Source organism: Xyrauchen texanus, chromosome 38 (genome assembly GCF_025860055.1).
Source record: "Xyrauchen texanus isolate HMW12.3.18 chromosome 38, RBS_HiC_50CHRs, whole genome shotgun sequence".
NCBI classification, from domain to species: domain Eukaryota; kingdom Metazoa; phylum Chordata; class Actinopteri; order Cypriniformes; family Catostomidae; genus Xyrauchen; species Xyrauchen texanus.
Window position 1 is genome coordinate 28,959,860 of NC_068313.1, and position 13,826 is coordinate 28,973,685.

The following is a 13,826-nucleotide window of genomic DNA, read 5'->3' on the forward strand; positions in this document are numbered from 1 at the left end:
TGCCTTGTCACCACTGTGCAGGCTGGTGGTGGTGGTGTAATGGTGTGGGGGATGTTTTCTTGGCACACTTTAGGCCCCTTAGTGCCAATTGGGCATCGTTTAAATGCCACGGCCTACCTGAGCATTGTTTCTGACCATGTCCATCCCTTTATGGCCACCATGTACCCATCCTCTGATGGCTACTACTAAAATGGTCCCCACAGTCACCAGATCTCAACCCAATAGAGCATCTTTGGGATGTGGTGGAACGGGAGCTTCCTGCCCTGGATGTGCATCCCACAAATCTCCATCAACTGCAAGATGCTATCCTATCAATATGGGCCAACATTTCTAAAGAATGCTTTCAGCACCTTGTTGAATCAATGCCACATAGAATTAAGGCAGTTCTGAAGGCGAAAGGGGGTCAAACACAGTATTAGTATGGTGTTCCTAATAATCCTTTAGGTGAGTGTACCTTTAGCCTAAAAATAACATTTAAACCTTTTAGCTCCTTTTAGCAAGTTTACCCTTGCCTTAATGTTTGCCAGAGTGTTTTCATAATGTTTTTTTAAAGCTAAAACAAAAATATGATGATTTCTATGAAGAAATATGTAGAATTCACAAAAATTAAGACTGGGTGACAACTAGCCCTGGTCTCACCTTAAAAAAAATATTTTAAGATTTAACTTCAATTTTATAACAAAATTCCATTATAGTGAATTAAGTCATCTTTAACAAAAGAAAAAGAAAAAAGAAAAAATTTCATCTCTTTTTGTTAAAAATTACACAATTCAATTTGATGGAATTTTGTTTTAAAATTTAAATGTGTAAATCTTCAAAATAGGCAAAGAAATAAAAATAAGCACATACAGTTTTAATAATCTTTAAAGTTTAAGCTGAAAAATACAAATTATGCAAAATATGTGGGCATTTTCCCACACATTAAAACCTCGAAAACATACAGTATCTTGGTCCAACGGCTGCCAATCCATTTAGTCGATTTAGCCATTTAGTTCTTGGCACCCATTTCTTGCACCGAATGAGCGGTATTCAATATCACCCTGTCCTCTGTGAACTGAAACAGTAACCCTGCATCGGTTAAAACGCCCTTTTCCGCCCTGTCAGTCGTGAGAAAATACACTTGTCATGGCAACTGGACCGGTATGAGTCAGTCCCACCAGATCAGCTCATCATTGTTATCTTCCACGGAGGACAGAATGGCCGAGGACCATAACTGCACCGCCACAAATTGGCCACATTGTTAATCTCAGCAATGGCCCATTGACATGGAAATGAGGAGTCAAGTGCCTGGCTTTGGCATTGCTCTGGGCTTCCTGCCATGGCCATGCCACCCACTGAGTGTGCCAGCCACCTCCATGGGGTAAAGGAGAGTGTAGCAATATGTCATCCTTATAGGCCACCAGCCATAATCCGTTTGTTGAACTGCTTCAAATCCAGGTCAGATAAGACTCTGGAATCCTCCTTTTTGTTACAGGATGCATTCACTAGCTGAATGTCTTTCCACATGGGGATGTCCACTGCAGACAACTAGAGATGCTACAGTTTAATTCAACTCTATGAATACTGGTCATTTTATAAGACATTTGCACATGTAAATTCCACCCACAAGGAAATAAACAACTCTACCAATGCATCAAATCCACATCATGGGTAAAGGTTTGAATATAGCGCCTTCATATGGTCAATTTGAAGACCTACATTTGAAAAAACAATGATATATTAAAGGGATAGATTACCCAAAAATGAAAATTATTTAATAATTTATTCATAATTTGTTCCAAACCTGCATGACTTTCTTTTTTTATGTGAAACACAAAAGGAGATATTAGGCAGAATGTTAGCATCAGTCACCTTTCACTTTTTTATTGCATACATTTTTTTATGGTCTCTGAGACAGTCACTACCTTTTGTGTTCTATAGAAGAAAGAAAGCCACACAGGTTTGGAACAACATACAGTAAGGTTGAGTTAATAATTTCTGAGTAAACTATCCCTTTACTATCAAAAATATAATTTGTCCATATCTATTGATAACTTGTGAATGATCACAGTGGAATGTCTTGAGAAGGTGTAAATGAGGCAAGGTCACCGTTCATGTGAGGCATACCTCATTCTTTCACACGTTCATCTTAAATAATGCATGAAGAGAGAATGAGTAATTTGAGGGGAGAGTTTAGCATGTGCATCACAGAGGGGTGCTGGGGCCTCAATTCTGCCAAAACAACCCAGACAAATGCCTCAATGAACTACAGGTCACCTCTCAGCTCTCCTGCAATAGGAAAATCATTTGAACCTATGTACATTTAGCTAATTACTGTAACTACATCACGGTCACTGAGCAGTTACTCTGAAAACAATCACAGCCACAGATTTGACATACAATTGCCTTGGTTTGTCATTGTCTTTCTCTGAACAAATTATTATTATTTATTTTTTTTATAACTAGATTTTTTTAATAAATTGTTTATTTAATGTATTGATATAATACATTTTATGAATTATAATATAATATAATATAATATGTTTGTTCTTTCAATGTAAACAGCAGTTATTTTCAGAATAAAACTAAATACAACACATTTTAAAACCATACCTTTTGCAAGTAAGACATAAAAACTAGGGATGTCCCGATACCAATACGGTATCATGTCCGATGCAGCGCTCATGTACTGGTACTCCTACACTAAATATGCTCTGAGACCGAAAACGTCCTGGTTACTTTCATAACCTCCATTCCCTGATGGAGGGAAAGAGACATTGTGTCGCTATAGTGACACTAGGTGTCGCCCTTGGGAGCCCCAAACACCTCTGATCTTTGAGAAAACGCCAATGGAAACTGACGACTGGAATTTGCATATTTGCGGTTTAAAAGGAGCTGTCTCGCAACCACTCATTCAGGTTTTGTGCAGAGGAGCCGAGACAAGGTCCCGGCAATTTCACAAGTAGTTCAGTGTTGTGGCAGGAGGGACACAATGTCTCATTCCCGCCATCAGGGAATGGAGGTTACAAAAGTAACCAGGACGTTCCCTATCTGTCACTCACTCGACGTTGTGTCGATGTAGTGACACAAGGGGTCCCTATACAAAACACCACAATTAGCTGAACTGTGTTGCTTGGACTGACAGTGCGAGATAGGGAGACTGTTTTGTGTCTCGTAGCCAGCGCACCCAGTTGTCACGTAACCTCCCCTCTTACGAAGGTTGTACGGTCCCCTGCACCTCGGGAACGACCCGACTTCCCAAAAAATGGGAACCGGCTGCCCCAGCCCAGCCCTGGCCTCTTCTCTTTTTTCTCCACAAAAGGAATAAAAATAATTCAGCTGGGGGACATATAGTGTCCACTTCATCTGGGGGGGTGTCACTCCAAGGGGGAGGACACCGCGTTGACCACACCCTGCCCGAAGGGGAGGAAATTGTGTGGAAATACATCACATGTTCTTACCGAGTCTTGTCGGCAGTGTCTCATGTGGAGAAGTCCCCGTGGTAGGTCCTACCCTGGGGGGGAGGAGCTCTAATAAAAACGCCGACCGGGGGCAGAGGGGCCTTTGCCAAAGGAAGACATGGGTTCACCAATGGGGAAACTGTCTCACAGAAGATACATCACACAGGGTTACATACAGGCAACCTGTGGAGCACCTACCCCAGTACAGGGCCTAGTTAGCACACGTACTGGGCTGGCAGCGAGTTTCTCCGCAAACTCCGGTCACATCTTCGTTAACACGACTGGGGGTAAAAAGTGCACAACGTCGCCTCCAGGAGGGGAAAGGCGCAATACACAAGCAGTACACCTGGCCAGCTGTCCCGCAACTTTCTTGCTCATTCCTGACAACACACGGGACGAAACCGGCTCAACCCGGAGGTTGTAAAACCTCACAAAGATGTTGGATGTTGCCCAGCCTGCTGCTCTGCAGATGTCTCTGACCCAGGAGGCCAACACACTCCTGGTAGAGTGTGCCCATAGCCCCAGTGTAACGCACCGTTAATCCAACAGCTTTGCCGCGGTGAATGGATCGGCAGAGGAATCTCTGAAACACAACTGCTCGCTCCGAAGAAAAAATCTGAATGAGTGGTTGCGAGCCAGCTCCTTTTATACCCGTATGTCTGGGGGAGTGGCATCCAAATTCCACTTGCCAATTCCCATTGTCCTTTTCTCAAAGATCAGAGGTGTTTGGGGCTCCCAAGGGGGAGTGAGTGACAGATAGGGAACCGCTACCACCTGACGTACAAATGTTATTACGTAATAATTCAACCCACAAATTAAAATCACATTATATCCTAGTGAGATTATTTAACCATAAAAGCTGCAAGATTTAATTAAATAAATATTGTTTGTATGTTATTCAGATGTGAGCACTTATGAATGTGTAGAGACCGTGTTGTCCTGATGCCGGCTGCTCATACCTTTTAAAGCTCTTCAAAGGCTTATATAGGGAAAACACCGGCAAGAAATTCGCACTCTCTGTTTGTAGCAGATGACAGTAAACAGAGTGCAAATTTATGTTGTAGCTTGAGGCACATACAGAGCACATACTTAATTACATAGCAGCCATTTGCAGTTTAATAATCACTTTGAGTCATGCAGCGTCCGGCTTTCCAGAGTGGGAAGCTGCCATCATTATGTCAGACCTCCTTGGTCAAAACAACACAGAAACACTTCAATAAAAAAAGCTTTGTTAAAACTAAAGGAACATTTACAGGAAAATTATGACAGAAATACATCACTACTGTAAAGTTATGTAATATTCACTGTAATACTACTAATAATAATAATAATAAATCAATAGTAATTGTATAATACTTAAGCAGTATCTAACATCTGTGATGCTCGGTTATACAGCACTTTATATGGCTAAATATTACTCCAATGTGGTATTTTGGATTGTGCTGTGAGGTAATGTATAAAAGCAATAATTTTGATAAAAAATAATACAATAGTATGTTAAAAATTAATTATTAGATTTTTATTAGATTCACGTTTTATTGAATTAATTTATTTAAACACCATTTTGATGATAAAATTTTAATAAACTGTTAATATGGAGTTAAGGAAGAGGAGAAAACAGGTATCGTACTCAGTATTGCAAGTATGAAAAATACTAATACCAAAAGTATTGGTACTCATACTCGTTCTTAAAAAAAATTGTATCTGAACATCCCTAATAAAAACAATTTTTTTGAAAATGGTTGATGTCTGAGCTCTGTACAAAATGTCTCATTTAAAAGTACTGCAATCTACCTATTTTAAATCTATATTTTAAAATAGTAAAAGGAAAAGACTTTTCAAGTCTTGTTTTAAGGATTAGATATTTTTGTACTGGAAAACGAGACATAAATACTAAGTGAGAAATTTGTTTGCAGTGAACTAGCACTAATTAGATGATATCAAATCTATATGGAAACTAATGTATATGGAAATTCTAGAGTAAAGTAATAAATATTATTTAAATCACAAATTACAGTATAAAATATATCAAACTTGTATGCCACACTGTATAGAATAAACACAGATAAATCATTATTTGTATGGCATATATTAGTAAAACATGCATAATGGAAAGGGCAGGTAATTCTAACAATATCAACAGATGTAAAACTGAATCTATGCTGAACAATATTGACACTCGTATGCTTAAGTGACGAAGAGAGTGTGTTTGGCTCAGCTTTACTCTTTTTACAGGTTATCTATGGTATGAATGGTATGAGACAGTTTTACAGTAGCCACTGTTAACCAAGCTATTGTTTTTTCACATGTTACGTCTTTAAAGGCCAATAAACTTGTGATGGAGAGGCAATAGGTTACCAACAATCAGGTCAGGGATAGGGTTAGGAGAAAGACGCAAATCATCCATGACTCCAACTAAATGGAGCCTTTAGTAATGGAAGGCTAAGTTCACTGCTAAACAGACATTTGCTTTGACAGGAGACAGGAAGGACACCAGACTCTACATTCCTTGAAAACAGAAGCTATGATAGTTGCACAAGAAGGCTTTTCTTTATATTGACTATACGGTCAGATTTCACTTGCAAAATGACAGCCAGACCTAAAGATCAGATTTGAAAACCATGTCTGTGCAGTGCAAACAAACCATAGAGACTAGCTTTGTTCTAGTTAGAAGCTGTATTAGTCTAGTGAAACCCTAACAATTGTTTTAACTGTATATAATAACACTGATAACCAGCTATTCCTTTGAAAGTATCTTTTATATCACTTAAAAAACAAGGAAAATCAAACCTCAAAAGACCTCTATGGGCATTCTTCTAAATCAGTTGCCATAGCTATGCTTCAACACATCTCAAAAGGCCTATTAAACATCTAACTGGAAAAAAACAACAACATTTGCCCTCACCTCGGTACCGCTGCTCTCCTCCTCGGCCTCATTACTGCTGGCGCTCGTGGGTGGAAGACTGGTGGTGGAGCCTCCTTCTCCACTCGCCTCTCCACAGGTTCCTTCCCTCCTTTGCTTCTCCCAACCACTACTCCTCTGTTGTCTGAAGCCTGGAAGAAGCTCTTTGAATTTGTGTACTTCAGGGAACACCTCATCACCATTATCATGGAAGACCACATCACAACTTTCATCTTCAGTAGATATCTCAGAAACATCTGAACTCACATTGGCCTGGGCACTTTGGATCAGACCAGAAAGGCTGTCGTAATCTGCAAAGGTGATGGAGCTGGGCTTGTGTTTGATGATTCGGGGAATATCTGGCCTTCTAGAGACGGGCAAAGGAGCTGAATGAGGGTGCACAAGGTGGGAGGGGCTCACTGGAGAGGATGCAGATTTGTAGATGGGGTCAGAATTGGATCTGATTGACAAAAAAGAGAAAGTACAGGAAGTTCTGGAGGTGTCCATGTCATGGTTATTAGCCATTGGACTAGCACTCAACAAATGTTTGACCAATGTCTCCTTGTCCTGTGCATGACAACTACCAATTAGCTCAGGTTTTGTGCTTGATATCCAAGCAGAAGTGCCTTGATCTTCAATGTATTTGTTTGTCACAGTGGTATCAAGGATTTTTTCCTTTGTAAGTGTATTCAAAATAAGACAAGGTCCACCCTCGTTGACTTCTACAATAGAGCTTTGTCTGTTTTGTCTATTATCTGGTGTAATTTGGCTGAAAGTCTCGGCTGAACTTTTACTGACTTTCTGGTCAATTATATTTCCATTCTTCAGCTCAAACTGTGTTTGGGCCACCATATTTCCATCTATAACAGATTCAAGACTTATTGAATGGCGATCTCTCTTTAAGAAAGTATCTAGTAGGACTGGACTTTTTTCCACGGTTGAGTCTGCCTGTAAAAGCTCTACAGAGAAAGTCATTTTGGGGAGCTCCTGCGACGCTGATGACAGCTGTTCTTCTAAAGTCACCATAGGTCGATTGTCCATATTTCAGTCTACAGTTTAAAGCTAGTCATAAGGAATGTCCAGAGAAGTCTTCGTCTGAAGCCAGAATTTGCCATGATTGACATATTTCACCATTTGGACTGGATTAGATCCTCGGCACAAAAAAGTACTTTGTGCCAATCATCCTGGAAAGAAACGATATAAATTGTCAAATGTTTTCAGCATTAGTACGTTTACATTTACATTTATTTATTTAGCATGTTAGGCATACTTAGCAAACTTAATGTGACTCAATCCAAAGAAGCTAGTTTCAAAAGCTTTTCTGATGATTAGTTTGTTATTTTCTATTTTCTCAAGTTCATCACTTCTGCTTAAACCAAATATGTAATTATGTTGGCCTGACAAAGCCAATATACCTTTATTCTACAGACTTCAGTTAATGTTTTTTATTTTATTTATTTATTTATTTGTTTGTTTGTTTATTTGTTTGTTTGTGTATTTATTTAAATAGTTAAATCCACCAAACTTGGCACAGACCTTCAGACTGTTCTGACTCGGGTTGCTATGTTTCTCAATCTGATCATACTAGCAATTGTTTCCATAGTGGGCAATCAAAAATCCTATAGACTTACATTGACTGAATTTTCAAATGGGCCATGACAATTCAAACAGACACTGTTAAAATATCAAAACATAAACAAACACCCTCAAGGCCTTAAATCTGCTTGTATCCATCCATCCAACACGGCTTTTGTCTTGACAAACTTTAAGTATAGTTGAAAGTGTGTAAACTTTAATCAGCATTGCTTCATATGCAATGTTATGGCAAAGCCTAAGTATCATTCTGATAAGACACAACAGACTTTAATGAGTTTGCTTTAAATGTCTGCATAAATTTGTCACATCACTATATCTGCTGTTGATAACATTTACTGTAACTTGCATCTTGCTTTGATTATAAAAGATACATCTAAACATTGCTTCATTTAAAATTTTACCATAATGTTGCTTAAAAAATATTTTGTTGCTTTGTTTACGGTTCTTTGTTGTAGCCTACATCAATGGAGGCAGCAAGTGATAAATATGCAGTACAATGCATTGGAATAAAAATTATTCAAGGAATAACTGGGAATCTCAAAGTGACACAGTGAGAATAGCAAGGAATCTCACAGAGACAAGATGTGGAGAAAGAATATCTCACAGAGAAACAATGGGAATAAAGAGGTTGCATAGTGGCAGTCAAGGGATAATATAATCTCATAAAGGTACAGCCAGAATAGGAGGGACTTTTGCACAGGCAGAGAGGGGAATACAGGGGATATGAGGGGGTTGAACATCTGGCTAAGGCTGAGAGCGTTCAAGTCTGGATCTGTTGCCGGCTTGACGGTGGTGACATCAGCGCAATGAGGAATCCGGCTCTTCTCTTGGCAGCGGCTGATTTATAATGTACCCGTCCATTCATCAGAGGACCTAATGTCCCAGACCATGCTGTGGTTAGCAACCCTGCTAGACCCTCATTACCCCCTCCAGTCAACAAAAACACACATTAAACTACAGAAGCTTTCTGATTGGTGGAAAAGAAAAGAGCATTCCTTTCTGACACCTTTTATGGAGAACATCATCTAAACAGCAAAACTGAAAAGACCAAAGTTGTTCTTGGCAGGATGTTTCTATTCAGAGAATTATAGCATGAAATCATGCCACTCAGTAAAGTGATGTTGTTGTGTTAGCTTGAGATGTGGTTGGTTTGTTTTGTCATATTTATCAATTTAGTATATTTCTGGCATTTGATATGTCAGGTAATTCCAGAAAGGGACACTGCAGTATGAAAAGAAGTTCATAGAAGTATGTTGCAACCTGGTCTCATGAGAACTATGATATGTCGAAGGCATAAAATAAACCATAAAAGAACCAACAAATAATAGTATTTAAATAAATAATATTTTTTTCCTAATGCAGATTATCACCAAATGTTTTGTGTTGTCATTTTATTAAAAACTTGTATAACTTGTAAACCTTTAAAACTATTATTATTTTAGTTTTAAACTAAAAGTTTTTATTTTTAGATATAATTAACATTTATTCGGTTTTAACATTTGCTTTCACTGTTTGGCATTTCATGTAATTTACCCAAATTTATAAGTTAAAATGTCATCTTGGCATTTATGTAACAGTTTTATCAGAATGACTCAACGTTATTGGAATAATATGAATGAAAAGTTACTAATTTCATTTTGCTTTAGCCCCGTCCAACGGTTCAGCACTCCGATGCTGCTTGAACCGTCAGATCCTGCCAGAGGCAATGACGGCAGGGCAGCGGAGCTTACCCCCCGCCAGGGACAGGACCTAAACTGGTGGAGATGGGTGGGATGGGGGTGAAAACATGGAAGTATGTGAACAATGAGAGGCAGCTGGCAGGCCTATAAAGAAGAGGCTGTATTGTGATTGGATGTGATGCCTAATGAATGAATCCTGAAATCTTCCTGCTAGAACTACATTTACACTAACATTTCAAAAACAGAAACAAAACAGCAATGATGCATTTTTCTTAAATGTCGGTTATGAGAGTTCAATGCATACCTTCCTCTATGGAATCTTTGATGGTGGTCTTCAACAGAATATTGGAAAGATTGAATATTCCTGTGCCCTCCAAAATATGCATAGAAAATCAGAGGTGTCTCTCTGTGCTGTATCTTGGGTGCTTCATGTGAGAAGGGGGCCAGCTGGCAGCCCTAACTGAGGCCTAAAACATGTTGGATTCTCACTCACTCTCTCTCACACACACGCAAACATTGTCCAATTTCATCAAGACACAGAAAAACACACACCAACGCTCAACAAAACTTCAGGGCTTTAACCTTTAAAAGCTGATAAGAACAGTGACCAAACACCTCACAAGGCCAGTGACTCACAGCCACCTACAGCTCTGACTATCCATGTGCCTGTGTCACCGGACTGTGAACACACAAACAAATAAGCTAACACAATCTGTAAAGCCAAAATAAAGCTATTACAGACTATACACTGACTTTAAAATAATTTGAAATACTGTATTTATTCAACCAACTTAATGATGGCATTCTAACTACACTAACCTAAAGGCCTAGATCACGCAAAACAATGAAAATTCTCATACGGGAAGTCAGCATGCAGTTTCCGAGAGTTCTGGTACCCTGGGATCGGCAACATTGAGCCAAATCATCGATAAGCGTCTTCCCCAATTAGACATTTTGGCATTGGATCCAGCCCCTGTGGCGTGATCGGAAGCACGTTGCGTCAGCAGTGTAGGAGACCTAGGTTGAAACCAGTAAGTAATCACATTCGCATGATCAGTAATAAGCGTAATTTGGAGGTTGCCTTTTTCCCTCTGAGATTAAATTTTTACTTCACTGATGGTTAGGTTTGGGTTGGTGGGATCACTTTGTAAAATATTAATTCCTCTTTATTGTATTACATCTTGTACAGCTGAAAACAACTCTCTTTTGGTGCCCCTCTGTGGACATTTACCTCCCGGAATATGGAGCACACGCACATCCATACGCCCAACAACACTTACCACTTTGGCCACTGGGGGCAGTGTGTCACATTTCAGTAAGGACAGACCGATTTTAGAAAAGTCAGTCTACTGATTTCAAATTCACTTCGAGTTAAATCAGTCTGCATAATTTTTTGTCTTCCATCGAGTACACAAGTAGATATCAAGCAGAATTTTTATACTAACATTGGTGATTTATACCGTCAAGCTCCAAAAAGGAGAAAAAAGTATTAATAAATAAATGAGAACAGCAAGGTTTTCAGCAAATAACAACAACAATTTAGGTCTGTTCTATCATATGAGCTATAATATGGGTTTAGGAGATTTAGATATACAGAGATATGGTGAATGAGTCATATAGACTACTTTTATGAAAAAAAAAATCTGAACTATCCATTATTTTAGTTTGTCATGAGAAGATTTGATGGACAATCACCTAAACAAATGCCTAAATGAAGCCAAAAAAGGTGTTTACCAAATAGGAAACTGTTTGTCCCTCAGGGGAAACAGTGTTGCAAGTGTATCCCTGATTAGATCTAGTCAGCTCACCTCCTTTCCTTCAGCCCCTCTTTCTCTTAAACTTCAGAGAAAAAGGAGGCCTCCTCATTCCCAGCTGTATGAAAGAGTTGATCCACACAGCCAAAGAGGATTCTGCAGTGTGAATGTCACTCAAGCATTATACAAGTTTCTCATTTAGCATAAAGTGTTGCAATACATGAAAAGAGGTGAGCCGTGTTTTCTTTTCACTTTACAGACTGTGAGTGACCGTTAACGTGGCAATTTAATAGAGATCGTTATTATTTAATTACAGTTTGTATGTTTCACAAATCTGTAATGATATAATAAAAACACACCGAGTCACTGATGCGTGTAAGTTGTGAATAACCCTACGACTCCTGCCATATGTTCCTGGTGTAATTAAGTTTCATATGCATCCTTGAGTGATAACTTTTTATTGAGTATTTTTAAATGAAATTCAAAAGCAGGTAAAATTATAAAAAATTTTAAGACGTAAATACTGTATATAATCATAAACATTAATGTACTCATTGCTAAAATGGTTGATTGTGGCAAATGTCCACGTCGTTAACATAAAATGGAACTTTATATTTTAAGTGCTATGACAGTATATATCATATATATATATATATATATATATATATATATATATATATATATATATATATATATATATATATATATATATATATTATGTTTTAAAAAAGATTGAATCACCTTTTTGTCCTTACTAGTTCATTTCTGGTCCTGAAATATGACAAATGAACTTTAAAAATTCAAATATTCCAGATACTAATAATTCAAGTGAGCTCATTACAGCTGCATGATTAATAACTACATTTACATTTCGTCAGTCGTTGCCGAGTTCGTTATCCAAAGCGACTTAAAAAATTAGTAACATAAGCAATTAGAAATCAATGATCTAAATTGTTTAAAACTATTTTAAATGGAATATAACATGTCACACATGTCCACTTTCAACATGTCAAGTATTTCATGAAACTTCCTAAATACAGATGTTGAAGTCATTTGGTGATGACATTTTTTTTTTTATTCATCAATGATGCTTTTGTTCTATGGAGAGTCCTGACATTTCATGTATCATTTAGAAGCAAATTAAACAAGAACATTTACATTTAATTTGGCAGGCACTTTTATCCAAAGAGACTTACTGTGTATTCAAGATATAGGCCTACATTTTATCAGTATATTTTTTCCCTGCACAAACACTGAAAGATAACAACAGAACCAAATAATTATCTCTCAATTCACTTTTTACCATTGTCCATATGCTGCATAGTTACCAACAGGTCATCATTGAAATATTTGACCAAATACACATTGACTTCTGTGTATTAAAACACAATGAAGACCATCTAACCTTGGAGTAGTTCAGAATCTGCTTGGAAGTCCAATGGCTGTCATGGTAATCATGAGGTACATCAAAGTATCCAAGGTCCCATTTAAACCGAGAAACATGCGTGTAGATGCACTTTGACTCTGACGAGTGTCTCTTTCTCCTTCTTACTGGAGATTCTAGGCAACTACTTCACAGAGGGAGAGGTGCTGTCATCACAAATTCCCAAAAATCCCCACAGGCAATGGGAAGCCTCAGCATGCAGTGACTAAGTCATTCAGAGTTAGAGTGGAAGGGGTGGAAGAATGTATAGCTGTTGGAGTGATGGTTTGGGGAGGAGTTAGGCGAAGGGGAGAGGGTGAGAGAGAGAGAGAAGGAAAGGGAAGAAATACTGTTGTGTAAACAAGGCACTGCACGCAGCATATTTGGATGTAAATAGCCTGCACTGGCTTTAATTGTTAAGAAGAGATCCATGTCTCATTGTGTGCTGGTCTTATGGGCTCTGACCCCCAGTCCGATGGGTTGGACACATTCCAGGTTACACCAAGACTCACAGTTAAACCCACAGAAAACCATACGGATACTTTCCAAACAAAATGGAAAGAAAAGTAGTGGGAAAAAAACATTTGAGAAGATATGTTGGTAACAATTAAAAAATTTTATTAGGTGCATTGATGTTTGTTAACGCAAGCTACAAATGATGAATACTTTTACACAATGGAATAATCTTGGTTAGTAAAGATATTCATTTTTGGGTGATCTATTCCTTCAACAGACAGCATTTTTGGATGAAGCTATAAGGAGCTTTTCAGGCCAAGCATGTAAACAGCTAAAAAATGCAATGTAAAGTAGTAAAAAGCTAAATACTGTGCAACACATAATAGAAAGCATGAGTCTCAAATATTTTTTTTAATTGGAAGTTCTTTTTAACCTGAAAAGGCATCTAAAAACCGCTACGCCAACCTGATGCGAGATGCCGAAAAAACAGCAAGACTCAGCGCAACGGTCAAACTCTATGTTTACATTGCAATTAACTTGCTAAGTAAAATAACACAAGATTTGTTGTATTGTTTC

At 38.2% G+C, this 13,826-nt stretch overlaps 1 protein-coding gene across 1 annotated transcript in view; it reads right to left on the reverse strand.

Annotated features, from left to right (window-relative positions):
- The window catches only part of LOC127631926 (stAR-related lipid transfer protein 13-like), a 126,505-nt gene extending 113,578 nt beyond the window's left edge, over positions 1-12,927 (reverse strand). The window contains exons 1-2 of the mRNA XM_052110334.1: positions 12,777-12,927; positions 6,346-7,526 (exon numbers count right to left, since the gene is read on the reverse strand). Of these exons, the coding sequence (XP_051966294.1) occupies positions 6,346-7,383 (1,038 nt within the window). The 5' untranslated portion in view covers positions 7,384-7,526; positions 12,777-12,927. The remainder of the gene's footprint in view (positions 1-6,345; positions 7,527-12,776) is intronic.
- Between the last annotated feature and the right edge of the window lie 899 nt (positions 12,928-13,826).